We start from the raw sequence: 27,173 nt of genomic DNA on the forward strand, positions 1-27,173 counted from the left end.
CCCGGCGTGAGTTTTAAGCCACCGGGTCTGGGACGCGAACCGCGGTGGACTACGTGGGAGTCCAGCGACATAGCCATTATGCTAACTGCTGGTTCCCCCATTTACATTTAAAACAAAACATAAAAACAACCTAAAAGAGGACTAACACAAACAGTATATTTACAAAAGTATAAAAAGAAATCTTGATGCATCCACATCCAATTTTTAATATATACATAATAAAATGTAAGGAAATACTTAGAAAGGTTTTTTTCAGCTTTACACACTGCCTCCACCCTAGTCACTCTCAAAAGCCAACCTTGCCTTGTTCTGAAAAGGCAATTAAGAGTTACACACTCAGGGACCAGCAGTTGGCATAATGGCTATGTTGCTGGACTCCCATGTAGTCCACTGAGGTTTGAGCCCCAAACCCGGTGGTTTAAATTTACGCCAGGTGCATGTGCATGCGTGCCTAAGATCCCAAGAGGAGAATGGAGAAGGGATTGCGGCCTGGCCATCCCCCCAAGGAACTGATGTCTTGCTTTCTGTCTCTCTCTGTCTCTGTCTTTCTGGTGAGCACATGTAACCTACAGCAAAAACCTCTCCCTCCCTGAAAAAAAAAGAGTTGCACACTCAATTTCCCAGCCCCTCTATCTGCCATTATTGGCTATGTATTTATGTATGCATGTAATGTATGTATGTATATATGTATTTATTATCTTAAACATAAGCGACTGTTTCTGTACAAACAAATTTCCTTAGCTGTGCTCTCAAAACCATTTACTCCCAGGTCCTCTGGAATATCCCCAAGTCAATTATCCACATTCTTTCATCTCTTATTACTGTTCAGCCAAATTCAATGGCTATATCTTAATCCTACTTGAGTATTCCATAGCATTTAAAACCTCTTTCTTATGTATACCCAGTAATGTTTACTGATTTCCGTTTTATCCCCAATTTCTATCCTACTCTTCCTGGCCTACATAAAGAGTTATCCCACATAACTCTACTTTTGGTCCTTTTTCTTCACTTTAAAACTCTTTCATAGTGGGACCAGCAGATGACAGAATAGTTACATTGCTGGACTCGCATGTAGTTGACCGCAGTTAAAGTTCAGACCCGGTGGCTTAAAACTCACGCTGGGTGCATGTGTGTGCATGCTCAAAATACTGAAGAGATTGTGGTGTGGCCATCCCCCTTGGGGGTGATTTCTCAATTTCTATCTCTGTCTGGTGAGTGCATTTGCCCTATAGCAAAAATCTCTCTCTTAAAAACAAAACAAAAACAAAAACAAACTCTTCCATAGCAATCGTATCGTCTTGCAAGCCTTTGACAATTATCTTCTAAAAACAGACTTTATTTGTTCTATTTTCTAGACCTCATTTTCCTAATACTGGGTACTAATTTTTTTTTCTTCGGAGATATTTTCGTTATTGGGCGCATGCGCTCGCCAGACAGACAGAGACAGAGAGACAGAATGCGAGAAATTACCCCACAGGGGGGATGGCCACGCCGCAATCCCTTCTCCTCCATTCTCCTCTAGGGATCTTGGGCACGTATGCACACATGCCCGCTGTGAGTTTTAAGCCACCGGGTCCGGGACGCGAACCGGGATCGACTATGTGGGAGTCCAGGGACATAGCCATTACGCTAACTGCTGGTCCTAATACTGGGTACTATTAACTCAATATTTTCCAAATTACTGTTCCAACAACCATCTGCTACTCCTCTCACTGTCTCTGTCTGTCTGTCTTTCGCAAATGCACATGCCCTGTGGCAAAAACCTAATAAATAAATAAATAAAACTACAAATGTTTAATATCTTACACCATTTCTGAGGATTGGAAGAGAACAGCCTGACTATATGATCTGGCTCAGAGATCCTGGCAAAGTTGCACTCGAACTTTTAGTTGGAGCTGGGGACTTTGATCTCCAAAGACATGATGACAGCTGGAAGATCTGTTTCCAAGAAGGGTCACTCGCATGGCTATTGGCAGGATGCCTCAGTTCCTCACCCCACAGCCTCTCCAGGGACTGCCTGAATGTCTTTACAACGTGGCAGCCATTCCAGAGCCAGTGATCCAATGAAAAGCAAGGAGGAATTTATAGTACCTTTTATTTTCCAAAGTCATGCACCATCCCTTCTACTTCATTAAAAGTATGTCACTGGGGCAGGTAGGTGGCATGGTGGTTAAAGGTGCTGAATTCCCACATGGCCAACCACCAAGTCCTGGACCTGGAGGCTTGCTTTCTCTCTCTTTCTCTCTCTCTCTCTCTCCCTGTCTCTGTCTCTCTGTGGTCCAATTGAATTAAACAGATGAATAAATAAAGTTAAATAAAATAATTCTTTAAAAAAAAAACAAGCATGTCACTAAGTTCAGCCCACACGGAAGGGGAGGGCAAGTATTAATGAATTTGTGGATATGATTTTAAAACGAACAAACCACCATATAACCATCAGAATCAGGAAGTTAGCGTAGATAAAGTATTATCTAATCCTCAGACCCCATATCCATGCTTTTCCACTGGATCTAGGTGAAAAATCATGTGCTGCATTTAGTTATCACATCTCTAAAGTGTCCTTCAGTCTGGAAGTTCTTTCCTGATGTTCATGACCCTGCTGAATTCCCACATGGCCAACCACCAAGTCCTGGACCTGGAGGCTTGCTTTCTCTCTCTTTCTCTCTCTCTCTCTCTCCCTGTCTCTGTCTCTCTGTGGTCCAATTGAATTAAACAGATGAATAAATAAAGTTAAATAAAATAATTCTTTAAAAAAAAAACAAGCATGTCACTAAGTTCAGCCCACACGGAAGGGGAGGGCAAGTATTAATGAATTTGTGGATATGATTTTAAAACGAACAAACCACCATATAACCATCAGAATCAGGAAGTTAGCGTAGATAAAGTATTATCTAATCCTCAGACCCCATATCCATGCTTTTCCACTGGATCTAGGTGAAAAATCATGTGCTGCATTTAGTTATCACATCTCTAAAGTGTCCTTCAGTCTGGAAGTTCTTTCCTGATGTTCATGACCCTGACAATTTTGAAAATTACAGGTCAGTTTATTTTATAGAGTATCTTTTAGTTTGATTTTGTAGATGGTTAGATTGGATTCAGATTATGTATCCTTAATAGAAATAATGTGCTGCTACATTCTTTTTGTTACCTCCTCTCCCGTGATACATGATTTCAACTCGGTGGTGTGCTCACTTTCATCATTTGACTAAGGTGGTATCTGCCACTTTAAAATTACTCATGTTCCCTCTGCATGTCTGCTACCAGCCTCGTCTCATCTCCCATCACTCTATCTTCTGGACCTGTGCTGTCCAGCTGCTAGCCACCTGTGACTACTAAGAAACTAAATATGGCTCGAAGGTTTTAAAATGTCTTTTATATGACATAAAGGATATGTTCTAGTATAACCTAGCATTTCCATTTGAGTCATGGATGTAGGCATGGTCTAGAGGTAAAACCATTTGCCAACATCAATCACATTTTATGTCTACTATATCTACTACTTAATTTTATGCTTCATTCCATAGACATTTGTTTTTTATGTAATGTTTCATTCATATTGATTTACTAATTACTTCCTTGCTTCAATAAGATTTGCCTTTATGTCCTCATGTTTTAAAATTACCATAATATTTATAAATCATTTTTGCAACTTAAATACCCTTTAGAAATGTAAGCTTTATGTTTAACACTACAGCAAATGTTATTATTCTTTTCCTCCAAATTTCCAAATAATGTTTCTCTAATAATAAACTGCTTTACATGAGAAATACAAGTGAATTAGCATAAAAAAATCATAGCTACCAAGATAAAAATAAAATTAACAAGTGTCTTCAGATTAAATGTTTATGGATGGGGCCAGCAGGTAGCGCAGTGGTTAAAGGCTCTCGACTCCCACATGGCCGACCCCAGTTTGAATCCCAGACCTGGCGACTTGCTTTCTCACTTTCTCTTTCTCTCTCTTTCTGTTTGGTCAAATTATAAAATAGTAATAACAGCAAATAGAATGAAATAAATAAATAATTCTTTTTTAAAAACAGTTTATGGATGGTCAGACTCTGTGACACAGCTAGGTAATGCACGGCTCAAGAGAAGCCACAGTGCACACAACAATCAAATTTCACATCCCCAGCCCAGTCGGCCTGAAGGCCTGAAGAAAGGGGGTTGTGTGTGATCATCCTGTGGAGGATGTTCCCTCCTCTTTCTTTCTCTGTCTCTCTCACGTGTGCCCAGTACTTTACCATGAATAAAGGAAAACATTTATTAGAACAAGTTAGGGTTGGCCCTGTAGCCTAGCAGTCAAGGGAAGCCAATCCCACATGGCTGACCACAGTATGAATGCCAGCCCCAGCAACTTAAGAAACATCACAGGCTTATGTATATGTATGCCCCAAATACCAATGGGATGGAAAAAATGGAGAAGGGATTGTAGCATGACCACACCCCACTGCGGGTGCTTTCTTCTCTGCCCTTTCTCTGTCAAGCATAAGCAACTTCTGATAATTTTTAAGCAAGTCAGTTAGCTAGGATCACAGGCACCCATAACCATGCCCAGTGTGTTCAGATTGCCCTGACAGTCAAACCTGGGCCTCCCATGCAGCTTTCAGCTTCCCAAGCAATGGCACTTCCCAAACATCACCAAGCCTGGCTCTGTTGTTTGTTTTTGTTTTTTGAAGACAAGGTCTCATTATGTCACAATTATTCTGCCTTAGCCTCCCCAAACTGCTGGGATTACAGTCCCACGCCACCATGATCAGCATTTAGGGAAATTGAATTTGAGCCTCCCGAGTTGTCCCAGCCTGCAGAACACAGCATCTCAGCAGCATGAGCCAATATGGCTGGGCCCAAATTATTTTTAAACTGACACAAATGACTGATCAAACAAACTCCTGAAAATGCTAACACTGCACTAGAGCCAGCAATGAAAAGCACCAACCTGTTCCATTCTTTTCATTTTTGGCTATAGTACTTGTTCGCTTTGGGGTACGCTTTTGCTTTTTTGCCAGTAATCCGCTATTTCCATCACTTGGCCTTTTCTGACCTAAAAAAAAGGGAGAAAGAGAAAGCTTAAAAGACAAAACAACAATAATGGGGAAAAAAAAGTAATGAAACAATCATGAAAATGTGCACATTTATTTCTATATACACATTGTTTTAAAAGAAGAGACTTTGTTTTTCCTTTGAAAGTCCTTACCCTTCTCTCTGCTCTCCCTTTCTTGCACAATTATACTACAAGTACTGGAGGCAACGCTGGTTTCAAACCCATTTGCTGATTCCCTCTCACAGAGACCTTCTTGAGATTCTTCAGCAATACTATCCACTTCAATTGTGATGTCGCTCTCGCTTTTTATGCTTCGAGACTCATCTTGACTAAGAGTAAGTGGAGAAGCTACTGAAAAGTTGTGCTGTGCTACAGGAGGTAGGGCAGGTGGAATGGAAACAAGAGGGTTAGACTCAGAGTTTTCAACTACCACATCTTCAACACTAGTCTTATCTTTTTCATCCAAATCATCCAAATCTACTTCATGGCAAACCAAGGTTTCAGGCCCAATCAGAGGCATTGTATCCTCCTCCTCTTTTAGTGGAGTATCAACAGTTTCTTCAGCTGGACTATCAAATTTTTCACTAGTCAATTCTTGAATACATTGGTTGGACTCCGCTATTAATGATGGCATTCCTTCACTTTCTGTTTCAAAGTGCTGTTCAAAATTTATGTTTTTTATTCCCTCAGATCCAATACAATCACTGGTCCTTTCTTGAGATATACTATTTGTCATTTCCATTCCATTTTCCAGTATTAATTTTTTCTCTGGTGATGACTGTCCTAATATTTTCCGTTTCAACTTTTTTTCTTTTGTACATTGGTCGATTTCATCTTCAGTGGTAGAAGAAAAGTTTTTATTGTCTAATGAAGAAAATTCAAGACTGTGAGCTTCTATATGAGGTTCACTTCCTGCTTCATCCTGGCTAAATGATGAAATCTTTATAATTTCTAAAGAAAGATCTTTTGTCTTGCTTCTTCGTCCTTTTCCTTTAGGAGATTTTTCTGCCTCCTTCTTAACTTCTTCTAGTTGTTCTACTTTATTTCCAAAAATCTGTACTATTTGTTCATTTTCTCCAACTTCTAACTTTAGAGTTTCTAACGGTTGCATTTGAGTCCTATCGTTTTCTTTTAATATATGTGTAGCAATCTTTGGATTTTCTTCATCTAGTTTATCATCATTTAAATTTTCATTTTTATCTATTTCTTCTTTAATATCAGGAGAAAGTTCTTCATTCATCAAATTCTTTTCCAAAGGGTCATCTGTTTCACTATCAGATGAACAAGAGTCTGTAAGAGGAAATACATTATGCAAGTTTTTATCTAAAGAATATAATTTTATAATAAAAATTCTACCAAAAATAAACAAAACCCTTAATCATGTACCTTTGAATACCTCTATGTATAAATTTCTGATGTGAAATAAATCCTAAAGTTTGTGCCAAAAATTGCAGGGAGATTTTAAGTGAAACTCCATGTAAAAATGTATTACATGGCATGTAACTATTTAACTTCTGCATAAGCAGATATTTTACCATTTTCACTGGCATCAGATTTAGGCTGTAACCACTCTTAGAAAAATCAAAGGACTAGTATCAAGATATCAATTTAATACGATGAATGGTTGGACCTAAGATCAAGTAATTTACTGATTAAATATGTGACGGCCATTTTGTGTCCTGAGAAAGGAGTAAGACATTCCACTTAGAGTAATTCTAGGAAGAACAGATATTTAAAATGACCAATTTGAATCCTCAAAACTTCAAATCTTCTTGTTAACAGATAAGGAAGCATAACATGCATGCCAACTTCTTACAAAAGAAATCATTCCCTTTAAGTCAGGAAATTTTGAAAATAATAAAATAGAGTTGTTGTAATATAAGAGCTGTAAAATATAAAAATTCTGCTAATATGATGCTCAAATCCTAAAGAAGTTAAAAAAAGCCAACATGAGTTTATTTTAATGTAAAAAGAATATAAATTTAATTTTTCTCATGTTTAAACAAACTCCTTTTATATGGTAATTGAATAAGACTGCTATGTACAGTTTTGTAGACTGTACACAGCACCAGGCATGCCTTGGGGAAATCTAGTTTCAGTTTGTGGGTGGTTTACATTTGTGTGTTATGACAACTGTCCAGCAGATGGCAGTAAAGAGCAAGGATACCCTTTTATACTTTGTACACAAGCACCTTGTGGATTAATGGCAAACCTGTAGTTCAGAATAGCTTTTTTCTTGAAGGGAGGGAAAATTTTTACTTAGGATAACAGGTTAAGATTTCTTAAATTGTATGGAAAAATACACAAAGGTAGAAAACTAAAGGAAACGAGTAAAGGCAGAATAAAATATGTCTGTGTGCACTCATCATATATGACCTATACCACATTAGTGTGTACTAGCTCTCAAAAACAGTCTCAGCTTTGTTGAGAGATCTCACTGTTAAGAGAACAGCACTGAATTTAAAGGAGACACTGGCGCATGCTTTGAAGGAACCAGTACACATGAAGATGCATAGATTGTCAACTTCTCCTCTATTTCTAAAATTTACGAGAAGTTATTTCTAAATTAAACTATTTAAAATACCACTAAACTTGAAATAAAAAGAAACATTCTCTTCATATCAAATTTTATAGTTTAAATCATATAACTTTACGACTCTCACACAATGGAAGTTTAATTTATATGCATTAAAAAATAAAATCAGTGATCTCCCAAATCCAGCACCTTCCATTCCATCTGACAGAGGTGAGCTGTCTGGCATAGTGCTGTGAACACTTCTGGTACCTGATTTTCCTTCACTGTTGGCTGTCTTAGATAAACCGTATGGCATGTTTGATGAAAGGGTCGATTTTAAAGGAGGTCGTCCCCGTTTTGACTTCTGTCTCTCCTCATCCCTCTTTTCGTCCTTTTCACTATCTTCTTTATTCTGAGTAATAACAACAAAATACATGAGAAAAGCTAATGTCACATGAAACCACTCCTTCTCTAGAAAAACTTTTAACTCAAAAAAGATATTTTATATGTCAGCTTTTAGCCTGTGCTTATAGAATATTCAAGAAAATAGTTTGTATTTAAATAAATATGATGTTCCACAATTGTAACAGGACAATCGTATTGTGATAGTCACAGGCAGGGCATTAAAAAGCTGTGCGGCAATTTAGCACTTCCTCTTGTTCCTTACTACACCCTCAGGAAAACAAAGATAGCTGCCATTAAATAGACAACACACTAGGTAAATCTGTGTGGCAAAAGTTGAAAATTGAAGACATGGGTGAGGGTACAACTGGTCACCAGATAGGTATTTTTAAATTTTTAGTATTAGCTTCTGGATTTAAAAATTAAATGTTTTTGTTTTTCTTTTTGGCCAGAGGATGTGATGCTTACCAGAGAGAGACAGAGATTTAAAAAGGGAGAAAGCACCACCCCCAATGGGGCATGGTCACACCACAATCTCTTCCTCTATTTCTCCACCCTGTTAGGCTTTGGGGCACACGCACACATGCACTCAGTGTGTTCTTCGAGCACCAGGGCTGGGATTCAAAGCCACATGGATCGGGCTCCCTTAATCTCTAGGCTACAGGGTGGGCCCCATATTCCACATTTAACAAAATACAGTGATCTTGAAAATCCTAAAATCTAGAAGCTGCATTCTCATGGTAGAGCGCTAAGTTCCACCCTCTCTAGATGAGGAATGGCCCTGTGTTCATCAGGATCAGTTTACTTTACTCTTTTCCTATAAAAAGTCTATAGGTATTTAAGTTTAAAACCCATGTCCTAGGAGATTCTGATTTGCAGCTTTCCTGACAGAGTGCAGTAACGTATTCCACATTTTTAGCTCCTGGGTTATGACAGGAAAAATCACAATTGTCTTAAAAGAATCAAGATGGAGACCAGCAGGTGGCATAGGGGTTAAGGCACCGGACACTCTCACATGGCCAACCACGGTTCGAGTCCTGGACCTGGTGGCTTGCTTCCTCACTTTCCCTCTCTCTCTGTGTCATCTCTCTGGTCAAATTAAAATAAATAAATAAACAAACAAACAAACTAATTAATTAAATTATTATTTTTTTAAAAAAGAATCAAGATGATGATTACAATAAGAAAACAATATTTATAAAAAATACAATACCTTAAATATTACTAATCAAAAGAAGTCAATCCAAACTACAGCTATGTACTATATGATCAAAACTATACTGGAAAAGGCAAAACTATGAAGACAGTAAGATCAGTATTTATTGGCAATGAAACTATTCTATATGATAGTCTAACAGCAGACATCACATATCAATACATGTATAAACCCACAAAATGTACAATACCAAGAGTGAACTCTAATGCAAACTACAGACTATGGAGGCTGAGGGTATTTGAGAAATCTCTGAATTTTCTTCTCAGATTTGCTGTGAATCTAAAACTACCCTAAAAAATAATGTCTTGAAAAACACAATACAATTTGACTGATTTCTGTACCTATCATAAAGGTTAAGAATCTGTAAACATACTTTAGCTTTCTTCTTCTGTTTTTTCTTTGGTCCACCTTTGTCCAAAGGCCAGATTATCCTGTCAGCCTTCACCCATTCATCATACCTTCAAATAAAGAATATATAAAAATTTCATAATGATTTCTGAGTCAAAAATGAACTTACCTATCAAAAACAAGAGTGAGAGAGACTAAAGACGTCATTTCCAGTACTGGCTGAAATGTCAAGGGCACAGCAGTTGTTACACATGCCAGCAACTGTACCAAGTGCTTTGTGTACCCACCACCAACGGGGAGGGCTAGAGAATTTCTACAGAGTTAGCAGGTTTTGAGGGAGGTTTGTGTAAGCAAACTCTGAACAGATTTAAGATTATTTGTTCTCTACAGCTCCCATAGATCTGACCACATGAGAGGCTAGGGTCTGATTCCTGGTCCAACATAAAGGCTGAGTATGTGGCATGTGCCTGTAATCGCAGGGGCTCAAGACAGCTGAGGCAGGAGGATTGTAAGCTTGAGGCTAGCCTGGGCGGCACAGTGAAACCCCATCTAAGAGAGAGCTGGGAGTCTGAGGTAGGGAAACCTGATAGGAAGGCCCTGTCTTAAAATAAATAATCAAATGGAAAGCCATTCAATTTCTAGAACTAATAAAGTTCTTACATTACATATATATACACATATTTATAAATTTAATCAAAATTAAAATGTTAACATTGAAGTAAAAAGACTACAGAAAGTCCTTGCTTTGGACTATACTGTGTAAATAGAAACTATTGACCATATACTATATATAGAAACCATGCTCTTTCTTTGTAAACCAGTTACCATGGAGATGTAGGAAGTAAAGACGTAGTTACAATATGCACAAGTTTCAGCAGATTTGGTGCCACAGTTTGAAAACTGCGATCTGAAAATTACAACTTGAAAACTGTCTCCCACTGGATTAACCCAATCTACAGCTTTTGAAACAGACTAGTTATGAGGATTGTGCCAGGATTTTAAGTATCTGTATTTTATTACCTTATTTACAAATATTCACTCAAACATTTACTGAAGCCCTATTAGTATGCACTGTATGAGGAAGTATGCAGAGACTAGTCGAGAAAATATGGCCCTTGCTCTCATGCAACCCAGTCTGGTAGATGAAAGACAGGTAGATATTAAAATCAGGTGAAGTGATGAGTGCACTAAGAGGGTTATTCTCTGATCTGGAGCTAATAAAGGAGTAACTGTATGACTGTAAAACTCCCTAGGAAAGATCAATCAATCAAGAAACCAATGGCTGGTCTGGAGTATGCTTGGTCCAGGACACACTGGCCCAAAGTGGCATGTCTTATTCTTATTTCCCCCAGAGGGCATATGCGCTTGCCAGAGAGAGACAGGGAGAGGAAGAAAGCACCCCCAATGGGGCATGGTCAAACATTCTTCCTTCATTTCTCCAACCTCATGGGATTTCAGGCACGTGCACACATACCCCCCCAGTGTGTTTTCAAGCTGCCAGGACCAGGATATGAGCAGTGGTTGGCTATCTGGGATCCAGCTCCATCAACCACTAGCCATGAAGCTGACCCCAAAGTAGTATATCATGTAACTACTCACAGCACTAACACTGCCAACCAAGTGTGGTCCGGGATTCTCAGCTACAGACCAGGACGCCTTCTCATTTTGCAGATGCTCTCATTTTAGAAGTCCAACTAAATTTTCTTTTTTGGAGAGGTTTGTTTTGTTTGTTTGTTTGTTTGTTTTGCTATAGGGCGCGTGCACTCGCCAGACAGACAGAGACAGAGAGACAGAAAGCAAGAAATCACCCCCCAGGGGGAATGGCCACACCGCAATCCCTTCTCCTTCATGCTCCTCTCGGGATCTTGGGCACACACACACAGGCAACCGGTGTGAGTTTTAAGCCACCGGGCCCGGGACGCGAACCGTGGTCGACTACATGGGAGTCCAGCGACATAGCCATTATGCTAACTGCTGGTCCAACTAAATTTTCTAGAAACTATAGCATAAAGTCAAATGCTTGAGACTGGAGGGGTTGCTGGAATAAATCCCAGAGTCTAAAGGTCAGAAAACCAGGAGCTCAGTGGTCAAGTGTAAGAAATGGATGTCTCAGCTCAAGAAGAATGAGAATGAATTTGCCCTTAATTTTTCTTCTTTCTTTCCTTTCTTTTTTCTTTCTATTTTTTGCATTTTTTCTAAGTCCTCATGGTTTTGATAATTCCTACTTGCATGGGTAATGACAGATCTTTATTCCACCTACTGGTTTAAATGTTAACCTGTTTCATAATCATCCTCACAGACAAACCCAGAAAATATGTTTTACCAGCTATCCAGTTTCTCTTAGCTCAGTGAAGTTGACATATAAAATTAACCATCACTGCATGAAAATACATAACTCTTCTTAAAGACATAGGAGATGGATTAATTTTGACGTTCTTATAAAGCTCCATTATTGTCAATGAAAGCATATAATTACCATCCTTTATAGAATACTATTAGATGGGTTTTAGGTATTGTCTCATTATTACTATAGTTAGGAAATATCTGGACTGGTGCAGTTGTGACCTCTGCTTGCCAGAAATATCAGAATTCCAGTTCCTAAATCCCCAGGTGTCCTGGTCCTTGGAATTATTCATTTATGAAGTTTCACATTTGAACATTTACTCTTTATAAGGGAAATGTCTGCCCGTCCTCTAGTTCTATGCTACAAACCTTAAATTCTTCACCATGGAACTCTGGCCTGATGTCAGATATCACAGTGACAATTGAAAGTTTGAGAGAAAGGTATGTAATTATTTAACTCTATAATTTTTACATTTTAGAAGAGAAGGGATAACAAATAATTGTACCTATTTTTAACAATTGAGATGATAAAACTAAGTCCAAAAGAAATAAAAATGAAAACGTCTCTCAATGCATAGTATTATACAACATACTAGATAATAATTTGATTTCATTTCCTCAAAATGATTAAATTCTGGCTACTTGTAGATGTCTAAGATGAATAAATCAATGCTCTTGTGAATTATTTAAAGTAAATGAATTTCTTGAGTAAAATTGTATGCATATAATTAGCTTGGGAAGTAAATCCTTTAATTAGAAAAGTCAAATAATTATTTTTCTTCAAAGAAGTAAAATTACTGCAATTACTTTTTGAACAGATAATATAGAATTATTTAATAGATAATTTTAAGGTACCCACAAGGAAGGAATTTAAGTAGTGAGTATAATATGTACAGGGCATTCAGGGATTAACTTTCTCCTCCAGGAGATTCCTTAGAACTTTAGCAGTCATTTGTAAACCTAAAATAGATTGATTGCCTAATGTCGGAGTTTCGTTGAACAATTGCTTAGGCAAATTTATTTTTATCTTAGAAATGAAATTATTAGTCACATATGTTTCTAAGTTAACAATTGAAATGATATCATTTAGAATCTTTCATTAAACACTCATGCAGAAAATCTACATTTTTTTTCCAGTTGCATTCTTCAATGTCGAAGACATTTCAACTAAACTACTTCATTTTTAGGGAGGAATCTTACTAACAGCTGAAGAAGATTGCCTAGTTTCCTAAATTCAATGTGATACTCAAATGATTAAATTCAGGAAACCTCTGTAAAATAACATGGTGGGAGAGTACAAATATTTAGCAAGACTGTTACTACAGAGCTGATTAGAAGTGCTAATTAGAGCTGGATATTGTTCATGAATTTAAATCATAGATGAATAATTTAGTATGTAAGTAGTGGCACTACTGCTTATAAAAGTAATTAAAGCATATAATTGGAATAAACATTTTCCTTGATGCACATACTTTAAAATCAAAAGTTTTTCGGAAATTTATTTTTCCCTCCTTAAAAAAGTTATAAGTAATCATCTAAGAAGAAGGATAACTGCCTTTAATGTAAGAGATGCAATTCTAAAAATAAGATGCATAAATAACAGGAACTAGGCAGTCAATACCTGAGCTGAAATTTTCCGTACTGGAGCCTATCACATTTAGGCACTCTAGTGCAGTGGTTAAGAAAGTGGGATATGGAACCATTCAGACATTTGAAATTGTTCTTCCTGCTAACCACAAGATGGCTGCTGTGCCGCATCAACTGATGGTCAACTCTGCTTGCCAGAACCGCCTTCCTGAAACTGTATTCCATGGAGACTCACCTACAGTTGCGGAACTGCACGAGACCCACACTTGATCCAACCTTGAATGGAATCTATTTTCCCTATTGTTAAAAACTTTGGACTCGTGACCCCTCTCCCTCTACTCGCAGGTATCGCATTTTCAATGACCCCTCTGGAGGATAGCTGTCTATAGCAGAGATAGAGTAATTGGGAGAGGGGGAAAGGGCTGAGGGTCAAACATAGGATAAAAAACATATTTATATGTGTGAAAGTAGAAATGGAACAGTATTGGTGACGACATGCTTGATTAAGACACTATGCAGTTTATCCTAGATGGGAAACTACACTTGGTGTGTCGTGATGATACTCAGGGAATGAGTGTTAGGCAATATAATTTAATATAAAAAAAGGAATAAGCAGGAGAAAAAAAAAATGCACATTTGATGACTGAAGAGAGTTGTATGGACACAACTGGGGTCTACTTTATAATATGTTCATTCTACTCCCTGGGGTTTATGCCTAGGATCAGATTTGGATACATGTGTAAGGATATGTCAGCTGTGCTAGCTAGTGGATATACTTAGACTAATTGAGTTCATTGGTAGAACAATTGAATGGGGGGGGCGGAAGGCATTGAGGGCAATCATGAATGTCAGGGACAATGGAGGAGGAAGATGGGACATGGCAGAGGGTGGGGATGGGGAACCTAGGATGGCAAAACAAAAGGCAAGGTATGCAGGACACAAAAATTGGGAAATCATTTGCTGAGAACATATATGTTGATGTGCTTGATTGAGCCAATGCACAGTGTATTTTGGATGGAAAATTCATATGTGTGTTGGGATGAGAAAAAAAAAAAAAAAAAAAAAAAAAAAAAAAAAAAAAAAAGAAACTATAGCAGCTCTATCTCCGTAAACAGGCAGAATTATATCAGCTTTTAGGCATATGGAAGGACAATGAAAAATCATAAACCATGTGAGGATACAGTTAGGTAACTAAAGACAATAAAATGACTTTCGAGAGATGTTAAGAAGATGAGAAAGAAGGATGACAGGAAGGTCAGAGCAGAGACAGCCAGGTGGGTAAGTGAGAGTGGATGGCTACGAACTCAAGAGAAACTAAGGGAAAAAGCCGTGCTACGACTGCAGAGATTGTGTTTACCAACTCTGGAGTAAACCCAGTGAGGAACAGGCCCAGTGTGGCATGTTATTAAACATAGTCCTTTCCAAACTGCGAATTCAATAATACACTATAAAGATACATGTTGAAGTTTTATATGCTGTTATTGATCCCACACTCCTTACAATGGTGGGAGATGAAACAACAAACTTTGCCTCACTAAAGAAAAGAGTTAACATTCACCAAGTACTTACTAAGAGTTAGGCATTGTTCTAAGGACTTTACACGTTAATTTGACATATTAATACAGATATTATCACTATTTTACAACTTCTTTATAAATAGGAAATTCTCCCCAATTCAGAGATGAAGGAATTCAGTCATAACAGAGCACACATCTGGTATGTGGCGACAACCAGGAGCAGTCTGGCTTCAAGTACATACAGACAGAACAATCAGAGATATTAAACACAAGACTTTTGAGAGGTTTGAAAAGCAGCCCCTGATGTTCAGGAACTATCAGCTGGGCCGTGGCATTGCTATGAGCGGGTTTGGCACTCAAAGCTAGACTGCCTGTCCTCCAGTTGAACATGGACAATTTCCTGAACATCAACCACAGAGAAGTAAGTTCTGCAACCATGATGGATCAAAACAGAACTGAGAGCACTCCCTAATCATGTCTGAACACAGAAAAAACAGAACATTGTCTAAGCCACAAAAAAGACCAAAGAGGGGCCAGCAGATGGTATGGAGGTTTATATGGCTATATCCCACATAGCTGATTGGACAGTTCAAGTCCCAGAACCAGCAGCTTGAAAAAGACATCAGGTGTGTATATGTACGTGTCTAAAATCCAAAGAGAAGAATGGAGAAGGGACTGCAGCATGGCCAACCCCCATGGGGGTGATTTCTCAATCTCTCTCTCTTTCTATCCAAAGACACCCTATAGCAAAAACAAAAACAATATCAACAACAACAAAAAACCACTTTACTTCCTAATACGAGTGACTGCTATTTTTTTTTTAACCAATTACAGCATTAACCTTGGTCCACTATTCTCTCCTTCTAGATAAGAATGTCAAGACTCAATCAAAGAACCATCCCACCTCTTGACATCACTCAATAAAGAGCAAAGTCATTTCCTTAACTCCCTCACCCAACTCACCTAACAGAAGCTCAAATCTAAGTCCTTTCTAACATTCCTTTTTATTAACCAACTTAGAATTATCATAATGCTTGATATAGGCTTGATTTTTGATAAAATACACAAACAAAAACGCCAAGTGGCAAGCTAACAAATAGCATAGTGGTTGAAGCGCTGGACTCCCACATGGCTAACTGCCATCTAAGTCCCGAACTGGCATCTTGCCTTCTCATTTTCTCTCTCTCTCTCTGACCTGTAGGCTTGCCTTCTCACTTTCTCTCTCTTTGTCTCTTTCTCTGGTAAGCATACTTGCCCTATAGCTAATTTAAAAAAAAAAAAATAGATATACTAAAATAAATAAATCTTAAAAAATAAAATAAATAAAAGCCCACTGGCACAGTTGGGAGTGGCAGGCCTAGCGCCCTAACCATGTTCTGCAACATGTTTCCAGAGTCCTGGGCTACAACTGTTTCCAAAGACGGTGCCCTGAGTTTCCACCAGTTCATCCAACATTCTGTTACTGAGGCATCCCAATGTTTTCCCTCACTGTACCCAAGCCTGTTCCAACTATGGGTATGACTGGTGGTATTTGACTGGAAGCACTAACAGTTAGTAAAACAACAGGAATGTCAAATCTCAGAAAATTTAGAATCAAAGTGTGCTGTGTAAATACAAACATACCCACATATTTGCTTTGGTTTTTCATATTAAATTGATCGTTTTTAATCACTGAAAAAAATTCAGTAGTTTTATGAAAATACTTTCTTACTTACCTGACATTCCATCCATAGTAATGTACCAAGTATAAAACCTCTCCGTCATCGATTTCAGTGCTTTTAATACTGGCTTCATAAATTTTCTGAGTTTTCCCTCGTCCATATTTTACTTTCACTTTGGTTCCTGTTAGGCAGGGTTCCATATCTTCCTCACCATCTTCTCCTTCCGAGTCACATTTGCTTTCAGTTTCTTCCCTGCAGTAAGTTAGGACATTGATAATGCTACTAATACTTTAATGGAGAACAAATAATATATGTTAACAGAATCCAATGTGTAGAATATTCACAACCTAAATAAATACCTTAATAACATCTCAGTGGAGGAGGAGAAGAAGGAGGAGAAGGAGAAGATTTTTATGGCTTACTTACTAAACAATTGATTGTATATAAAGGTGCACTGTACCAAAAGTACATCCATCCAGGCCAATCACTAATTGTAGCTAATGAAGATGTGAAGTCAAATAAATCACTTTTGATTAAGACAAAATAAGAAAAATATGCTCTTGGAAACATCTTTAGGATTCATATCAAGAGACACCTTCTATGAGGGATCTTCAAAATATTCAAGATAACTCCTATTATAAAACATCTATGCATAGATTCCAATTTTTTTGCACCAAAATAAACACACATTTCAATTCCATTTTCCATGAATTTTTTGAAGTCCCTGGTATAAGAAAAAGATCTAAAGATATTTTTTAGTTTGCTGCAACCACATTATCTTAAGTCTACTACACTTCTTTCTGCTCAATTTAGAATAATTAGCATGACTAGTTTTTTTGACTACCTTAGTAACTCCATCTTTTAAAGCAGTTTATTTTTTAAAGGTTTCCCTACCCTAACAAAGAAACAACAAATATTTGAATAATCAGGTTACTTGTTGAAATGGTAAGATAGCAGGAAGAGAACAAAGATTTATATGCTTTGTGTCTACTTCTATTTGTTTACTCATCTCCCATAAGCTTTTGTTTTGATAATCAGATATAAACACAATTCACACAGGGAGGTCAACAATATTTTTAATATTTTTATAATAAAACATTCTGCATTAACCCTGCAAGGATTCAGAAGAAAATTACATCAAAGATCATTACAGGGCTCAGCTGTAGTGGCACAGGTGGTAGGATTATGGCTAGCAAGATCTTGTCTCAAATACTTCTCTCTCACTTAAAAAATAAAAAATCATTCTAGTGTCATGAGAGTTTTACATGCTCAAGGAGTGTTATTTGCTCTAAAATAAACATAGGGCATTGTTTGGGGTCCCTCGAGTACACAACATAGACTTGACAACTCAAGTGGAAGGGAAATACTTTCTCCCCAGGTCACCTTACAGTAATAGCCTGATGAGGTCATTTCAAAACACTATGAGAAAAACCACTTAAAACAGAAATCTCCATAAATTAAATAAAGTCTATTCTGTGCTATAGAATAAGAATACAGACTATGTTATCAATATATTAAATTTTTATTTAATAAAAGAATATTGTTCTTCTTATTCAAGTCTGTGATATTTTCTTTCTCTAAAATCTTTGTTTTATTAACACATCAACTGTGAATCCTTTTCTTTTGGGGGAGAGATTTTTGCTATAGGGTGCATGAGACAGAGAGACAGAGACAGAAAGAGAGAAAGTGAGAAATCATCCCCCAATGGGGATGGCCACACCGCAATCCCTTCTCCTCCATTCTCCTACTGGGATTTTGGACACACATGGACACACACCTGGCGTGAGTTTCAAACCACGAGGTCTGGGACTTGAACTGTGGTCAGCCATGTGAAAGTCTAGCACCTTTCCCACCTTGTTACCTGCTGGCCCCAATTGTAAAGTCTTTTTAAAATACCTGTTGCCTATAAACATCGATGCAATATATTTATTACATTTTGATGCTCAGTTTTCATAAGACTTCAATCTACAATTAAGTCCTACTTTTAAACTCAACTTGTTACTTCCTCTCATTTTTCCTAATTATATTTCACTACAGAGCTTTCTTTTATTCACTATCCTAGGTCACATGTAGTTGTGACAGCTCCAGCACCTATTTGTATCAAATGACATGATCTCTCACACTCACCATTCATCCTATTTTTCCAAATATTTATTCTCTCAATAACTAATCTGCAGATAGTGTCCGACAGTTGGATACAGCAGGCCATTTCCCCCACATCTCGCCTAACTCAAATTTTTAGAAAATTTAGCATCACATTATATAATACTCAAAAAGGCAGTATGGATGAGAGCTGTTACAAGTAAGTATGTTATGCTGTTGTTGCTCATTTTAAAGTCACTTTTAGTAGTATCTAAAAATTAGTATATTCATTTGACAACACTTACAAAAATGACCAAATAAACAACATGGTCAGACGTTACTTTGGTCTAGCTGGGACTGCCTACTGTTTTGGCCACTTTTAAGTCAAGTCAGTTCATACATGTCTAATACATGGAGAAAAATACAGTTTTCACTCAACAGCAAACAGAATGGAACATTAAAACGCTGAAATTTCATTGGTGTGATGTGGGGCAACAATGTATTTTCCAAACTAGGATCAGGGGTGCATGCCACTTATGCTATTACAATCACTTGAAAAAGACAAATGTCTTAGATAAAGCTAACACACAGAAACATCTGCTAGTACTGTGCACCCATGTGTTTGTTAGCTTTCCCACATTGTACCTTTTTTAAAATGGAATTTTTGCTGTCGCTGTTTCCTCTTGTCCACTTCCTCCATTTTTCTCCAGCTCCCTTCCCTGCTGTCAGGACCTTTCTTTTGACTGGGTGGCGCAGCCTTCTGTGAGGCCACTGTTTAGGGCACAAGTGCTATTAAAATGGTGCGACCAGTATATTCTCCAATTCCGAAAGGCGATACACATCATCTTCACAATGTGTCTCACCTTCATTAGACAAGAGGAATGGAAGTCCCAATAAGAAAACATTCCCTCAAACCTGAATGTCTAAGCAGGAACAAAGCACTGTTGTACCCAGACAGGTGCTTGTGGAGAACGAACATAAGATAATGTACCTCTCTTGGCTTTTCTCTTCCTCTTCATCGGAATCTTTGTCAGAATCCTCCTGCTTTTTGATTTTCTTCTCTTTTTGCTTTGGTGTATTTTTTCTCCCCAGTAGTAATTCATTTTCTTTTTTGTCTGCTGTTTCATAGTCATCATCTACATCCTTATTTTCTGGATCATTATCTTTTAATTTGTCTTCTGTTTTCTCTTCTTCAATTTCCTTTTTAATAGAATTTGCATCTCGAGTAATTCTCCTTCGTCCCTAGTTAAGGGGATAAAAGCTTTAAAATACCTATTACTACATAGAGTGAAAAAGCAGTAAAAGTTATCTTTTCCTTAAACCTTCACAGCAATGACTGGTCTCTCTGTCTTGATACATGAAAAATCAGTCAACCTACATGCACTTCATTTTATCTACTGGAAGCAAAAGAAATAACCAGTGAAAATCACTTAAATATGTCCAGGGGCACTGTGATCCTTAACTATATATCACCTAAGAAATAAAAATGTTCTCCATTCTTCACTATTTTATTACTTTATCTCACTTTTAATATTTCTTAACTATAATAAAAAGTTTAACAAATTACTTAAATGCCAATAATGAAAGCTAACAATAATAAATCATCAACCCCCTAAATTACGTCTGTTTATATCAACCCACTAAATTACGCCTCTTTAATTTTAATTCTACTCTTTAAGATAAAATTTACAATATACCTGTATTTGTGTGTGTGCCTACCTTTGAAAAAACTAAATTGCATCAGTGACTAAAGAGGGAGCAGATTTCTTGGAATGAGAATCTTAAGAGCTCACTGGGCCAGCAGTAACTGATGCTACCTCCAACAGTCTCTTCTGTCTATTCCCATGCATGCTCAACTGACCATGAAAATGGTAAGCCATATCATTTCTGTAGCATCAGAGCTACACAGTACCTGGGAAATAGCAAGTGCTCTTTACCTATCTGTAGGTAAACTGAATGACAATGACCTATCGAAAGTTAGACCTATATACCTTTGTGCCAGAAATCCCAATCTTACAAGTCTGGTTTATATAGTCAGATAAATAAGATTTTTTAAAATAAGCATATGTATTAGAGCGCTTTTTGCAAAAGTATGAAACTGGAGAAAAATCTTGGAGAAGGTCAATTTATGGCTCATCCATACTGTAGAATATACGGCAGAAGCTTTTCAGAAGATGAGAAAGGTCTTAGATATTGAAAGTAAATTATTACTTTTTTTGCTACTGGTCTAGGGCAAAGGAAAGGGTAATTACTGTTTAATAGATAAAGAATTTCGGGGCTGGACAGTGGTGCAGTGGTAAAACACAATGGTCTGCCAGACTGACCCAGATAGGAGGCTTCTGGGTTCATGTTGTAGATATCACTCCAAGTATGCCAAGCATACATGTGCCCATAATCTGGGGCTGGTTAAACTGGAGGTGGATCCCAATGTCAAAACCCTGCTAGGGGTGCTATCTCTCTCTCTTTCTCTGTCTTGTGGAAGAAATTAATAATAATAATCTTTTTATAAAGAATTATTTAACTTTATTTATTTATTGGTTGGTTTTTAATTTGACCAGAGAGGGACAGAATGAGATCAAGAGAGAGACGGAGACAAAGTGAGAAAGCAAGCCACCAAGTCTAGGACTCAAACACTGGTGGGCTATGTGGAAATCCAGCATGCGTAACCACCACACCACCTGCCAGCCCAAATAATTTTTAAAAAGTACAAAATTTTCATTTTGCAAGGTAAAAAAATTCTGGAACTGGATGGTAATGATAATTATGCAAAGATGTACTTAATGACAATGAACTGTATGATAAAAAATAGTTAACATGGCAAATGTAATGTTGGGGGCCAGCAGGTGGTGTGGTGGTTAAAGGCACTAGACTCCCACATGGCAGACTGTGGTTCAGGTCCCAGATCTGGCGGCTTGCTTTTCCTCTCTGTCTCTCTCTCTCTTTCTTTATATTTTTTTAAAAATTATTTTGATTTCATTTATTCATTCATTTATTTTAATTTGACCAGAGAGACACACACAGAGATAGGGATAGAGAGAGGGAAAGTGAGAGAGCAAGCCACCAGGTCTGGGACTCAAACCATGGTTGGCCATATGGGAGTGTCCAGCACGTTAACCACTATGCCACCTGCTGGTCCCAGTCTCTCTCTCTTTCTATTGCTTGCTTTGCTTTGTTGTCCTCTGGTCAAATTAAAACAAATAAATAAATGAATAAAATTAAATAAAAAATAATTCTTAAAAAAATTAATGCATGTTTTACCACAACAAAAAAATAAAACAGAAAAAACAATATAAATATTTCATTAAATAGTTCATGAAATTTACTAGGAGATTCCATTTAGCAGATAACAGTGAGAAAGCCGTATTTTTTTTAAAAATGCCTGGGTCCAGTCACTATGGCATAGTGGTGGCACAGGTGCACTGCAAAGCTGGAGGCCACATGGCAACCATGGGTTCCGACTCGTAGGTTGACCTGTAAGCTGGACACTCACACAGGCACCTGGAATCCTGAGGTTATAGGGTTGGGGAGGGGAATCCCAGTGTGATGAGATCTTATCTGGCATGCTTTTCTCTCTATTCTCTCCTCTTCCTCTTTCTCTCTTTCTCATGCATATAAATGTGCTTTTCTTTTTAAACTTTGCCAGAAGGTGCATGTGCTCACTAAGAGACCCAGAGAGAGACTGTGAAATAGAGAGGTGGGAGAAGGACCCTCTAATGAGGTATGATCATGCCACAATCCTTCCACCTTTATTTATACACCCTATCTAGATTTGAGACACACATAAACCCAGTATGTTTTTTCCAGCTACCAGGGCCAGGAATCAAACCACACATTTAGCCATGTAGATCCAGCACCCTTAACCATGAGGCCATAGGGCTAGCCAATGCACACACATTTTCCATCTTTTTTTTTTTTCTTAAAGGTTTCTGAACAACTAAAAGAGAAGGCAATTTTCATTTAAAAAAAAAAAAAAATCTTACATTGGGGACCAGCAGGTGGTGTGGTGGCTAAGGTGCTGGACACTCCCACATGGCCGACCACAGTTTGAGTCCCAGACCTGGTGGTTTGCGTTCTGACTCTCTCTCTCTCTCTCTCTCTCTGTCTCTCTCTGGTCAAATCAAAATACGTGAAAGAATAAATAAAATTAAATAAATAAATATATTTTTTAAATCTTATATTTTTTGCCTTCACTAAATATTATTTCACTGAAAAATAAGACCTGTGACAGTAACTGAACTTCTTTGATAGTATGATAAATTATTTTCTCCTTCTAAAAGTTGGTTAAGTCCTACTATGTAGACATCATTAGACAATGATCAGAATTGTGAGTGCCAATTCCTGTATAGGACTTATTAATATGAGGGGACTTCAAAAAGTTCATGGAAAATATAGACACATATGCATTTACATTGATGCAAAACATTTTTAAATCCATAATAAGATTTTTTTCAACATATTCATTTTCAACGAGCCTTTTCAAGATCCTATCCTATATGCTACTATAAGAGTACAGTTGAAAGATGAAGGCAGTATACACCTCATTAGTGCTATTCAGGGTACTCTGCAGTTACAGGGAAAGACCAGGTACCATCTATTGGAGACACGTGCATTACTAAGAGGACATGCACTCATTCAACACCTATTTAAGAAACTCTTACTGTTTGCAGGGTACTATTCTAGATGCCTAAGATCTGTCAAAGAACAAAGTAAACACTACTCCCTGCCCTCATCGAGTAGGAGTCTAATGTACACTGAGGCAAAAGAGATAACTATCAAACAGAATAAATTTAAAAATTAAATGTAAGAGCAACACTACAGAGATTGAGAGTGCCAAAGAGGGAAAACAGGTTATACTTTTAGAGAAGGCAACCAAGACAGGCTGCAGTGAGGTGACATTTTAGTAAAAGACTTGGAGAAAGAGAATATCTGAGACTAATCCCAGATGAGAATGACTTGAGCGGACATAAATACAAAAAAACAACAGGAGGAAGGGTTTTTAGGGTAGAACAAATAATGTATGATATATTTTGAAAAAGGTAGCTAGGCTAGTTTGGCTGATGCATAACTAAATACTGGAAAATAAAGTAGGTTCGTTACAGTACTTTTATGTGTATCTGAAAATGTTCATAATTGAAAATGTTTAAATAGAGCTTAATGTGGTTAGACTCTCTTCCCAAATGGCCTGAAAAACACCCCTGACATGTGTGTATGTGCATTAGCTAAATCCCAACAGGCGAGAGAAATGGAGGAGAAGGGACTATGGCTTGTCCACACCCCGCAGGGAGGTTCTTTTTCCCTCTTTCTCTGAAGGAGCACATATACCCTCTGAATTAAAAAAAAAATTTAAAAATAACACTTAAAATAATGAAGTAAAATCTAGTATGAAGTACTCACCCTTGGAGATTTTAATTCGATCTCTTCTCTTTCGCTTTCACTATTTGAATCGATATTTTCTTCAGGTTCACTCTTCACTTCTATTAAAGGCATTTCTTGATTTACTTTAACAGCCTCTTCCATTGATTCCTCTAAGTCTTTTTTTTCCTCCTTTACTTTTGGTTCATGGTGGTGAATAGTTCTGAACTGAATATTTGCAGAACGGCAGTACTCCTCAAAACCATAGAGATACCTAAACAGACAGTATTTCATTAAAAAAAACTTACATTTTTTGCATTTAACTGAAATATTAAATTATTCATAAACACACATTTTAAAGTAAAACTTAAGGCTTTTTAAAAAAGTCTTTCTTATGTTAATTTCTTGGTGCTTTAGATAGGATTATAGACAGAACTACTGATCATAAAATAAAATGTCTTCCTGACAAATGCGAGTCTGTGATAACTGAACATAGGTATCATGGTTTTGATATGAAGGCTGTTCACCCCAGAAGATACAGCTCCATAAAATGTATCAAAAGTTCAGACTATACAAACTCCCTGCATTCCTGATTTTGCAAAGGAAATCAGGACATGAGAAATGGAATAAAGCAGACTTTATGTGCTGAAATAAGTTTCAGTCACAGTCTTTATTAACCTAAATCTTTTCAGACACTTTCTCCAACTTTAATGTCCTTGTTCAATGCGCTCACATTTAGTTTTTTTTTTTTTTTTGAGAGGTTTTTCCAGGAGGACACATGCATTCACCTGGGACAGACAGAGAGACAGAAAGCAAGAAATCACCCCCCCGGGGGGGATGGCCACGCCACAATCCCTTTTCCTCCATTCTCCTCTCGGGATCTTGGGTGCACACACACACACGCGTCTGGCGTGAGCTTAAGCCACCGGGTCAGACTCAAACTGCAGTCGACTACATGGGAGTCCAGCGACAGCCATTATGCCAACTGCTGGTCCCATTCACATTTAATTATTAACAAATTAAATGGAAAATATCCACTCTGAGTATGTATTCTTGGATGAATAAATTATATTACTTACTTTCTATAAGCAGTTTTTACATTGTAGGAAGCAGCTGAATTCAAAATAGGAATGCCAAGGTCCATATAAATTTGCTTCCATACGGCACCACTATCGATCTGGAAAATTAAGTTTTTGTTAACATCTGCAAAGGGACTTAATCTGTACACTAATAATCTATGTTCATTCAGAAAATGTACTTATTACCTGAAGTGCATACGACAATGCAATGCTGAGAGATTTAACATTTCATCCCGTCAGCATTTTTCTTTTTCTTTTTTTTAAAGAATTTTTTTATTTAACTTTATTTTTTTAAAAATTTGATCAGAGAGGGATGGGGCGGGAGGTGGGGGGGAGGCAGTGAGAAGCAAGCCACACCAGATCCAGTACTCAAACTGCCATCGGCCATATGGGAAGTTCAGCGCCCTTAAGCCCCACGCCACCTGCTGCCCCCCACCCCGTCAGCATTTTTCAAAGAGCAATGTTATACTTACATTGTCACATCCACCTTGATGATAAACCAGTCTGAACAGTTTGAAGAGATTGAGATCTTTGTAGCCCAAAACAGGTGGTTTGTTGATTGGAGTACCTTTTTAACAGCAGAGGCCAGGAATAAATTATGTATTCAAATGAAAAATATTTGTTTAAAAACAAAGCTATCGACTTCCAATTCCTGAAATTTCATGAATTAGAAGCATATATCTAAAGAACCTTATATTGAGTTGTTGGGAAAGTCATGATACATTTTTGCATAGAAAAACGTGGAAAAATACGTAACTTTCGCAACAACCTCATATTATGTAAGACAACATAAAATATCCTCTATGTTCTTTATATAACTTTATGGGTTTTTTAGAGTATAAATATTGTCTGACAGGTCTTCAACAAAGTTCACAGAAGATGTATATTATGAAAAAATTATAAAATTTTTTGTACCAAAATAACTTATACTTTAATTCCTCCTTTCCAGGAATCCTATGAAGTCCCCTCATACTTCTATAATTCAAGTCACACCTCTAACTGCCAGTGAATTCAGTGAAACTAAATTAAGCAAAGAGACGGCAAGGGAAGGAAAGGCCAACACTATTGCTTGTTCAAGAAGCTAAGGCATGAACACGACAGAACACAGTGGTTCTGTTTTCACACAAATGTTAATACTATTAGCAGTCATCTGAAGGACGATTGCGAAGGGCACAGAATGTCTAGGAACAATTTATCTAAGTATTTTCTAGGACTAATGAATGCCAACAAGTATAATTTATCATGGTTCTATTTCTTCTATCTCTATTAGAAAACTTATCCTATTAGATGGGGACTGATGTCCCCGTTAATGTTTAATTTGTTGAGATTAAGGATCAGGCTAGTTTACTTGCCACAAATACAGAATTAGTAATTAATGGGTACACAGATTCACATTCTGACTAGTCACCATCTACTTCTGAAATAAACTTTTGGATTTTGTAAGGCCTAGGGAGAATGCTTTTAATTTGATCGAAACTACTTTTCCACATATTTTTATACTCAAGTAGATTACAGTTCCTTTTTATTCTAAATATTTAATTACCACCAGGTCTAACTGATTCTTAGGCTTTACATGAAATCCAAATCAATACACCCATCATACTAACAAAACCAATGCATACACCTAGAATGTAAAACTGTGAAAGAAATTACTACACTTAAATAATGAGCATGAAAATACCTCTGTCTTCCATAAACTTGTAAAGCTGTTGGAGGAAGTTGTCCCTCTCTTCAGGATCAAGTTCTTCCTCAGGCTGCAAAGATAACAACATAAATGTATAACACAGTGAACAGGAAGGGGCGCAATCTCTTATGTTTTTGATTCTGTAAACCCAAGATAAGGAAATAAAATTTTTAATGAAGCTAGAAAACTTAAGTTTTCTCAAAATCCTACAATGCCAGATTCTAAGACATATATATGCACATACATATGTGTATATATATACATTATTTTCGCCCAAGCTGCTGAATCAAAACTCAAACCATGCCCTCAGCTCACACGCTAACCTGCTTTTCTCACTTGCCTCTTTCCC

At 37.3% G+C, this 27,173-nt stretch overlaps 1 protein-coding gene across 1 annotated transcript in view; it reads right to left on the reverse strand.

Moving 5' to 3' along the window:
* Window positions 1–27,173, reverse strand: part of ARID4A (AT-rich interaction domain 4A) — a 103,692-nt gene that overhangs the window by 8,336 nt on the left and 68,183 nt on the right. Inside the window, exons 12-21 of the mRNA XM_006144838.3 lie at window positions 26,822–26,894; window positions 25,614–25,708; window positions 25,141–25,238; window positions 24,104–24,335; window positions 19,701–19,951; window positions 16,682–16,879; window positions 9,545–9,629; window positions 7,824–7,965; window positions 5,192–6,328; window positions 4,934–5,038 (exon numbers count right to left, since the gene is read on the reverse strand). Coding sequence (XP_006144900.1) covers window positions 4,934–5,038; window positions 5,192–6,328; window positions 7,824–7,965; window positions 9,545–9,629; window positions 16,682–16,879; window positions 19,701–19,951; window positions 24,104–24,335; window positions 25,141–25,238; window positions 25,614–25,708; window positions 26,822–26,894 — 2,416 coding nt within the window. The remainder of the gene's footprint in view (window positions 1–4,933; window positions 5,039–5,191; window positions 6,329–7,823; window positions 7,966–9,544; window positions 9,630–16,681; window positions 16,880–19,700; window positions 19,952–24,103; window positions 24,336–25,140; window positions 25,239–25,613; window positions 25,709–26,821; window positions 26,895–27,173) is intronic.

Source organism: Tupaia chinensis, unplaced genomic scaffold (genome assembly GCF_000334495.1).
Source record: "Tupaia chinensis unplaced genomic scaffold, TupChi_1.0 Scaffold000133_1, whole genome shotgun sequence".
Taxonomy (NCBI): domain Eukaryota; kingdom Metazoa; phylum Chordata; class Mammalia; order Scandentia; family Tupaiidae; genus Tupaia; species Tupaia belangeri.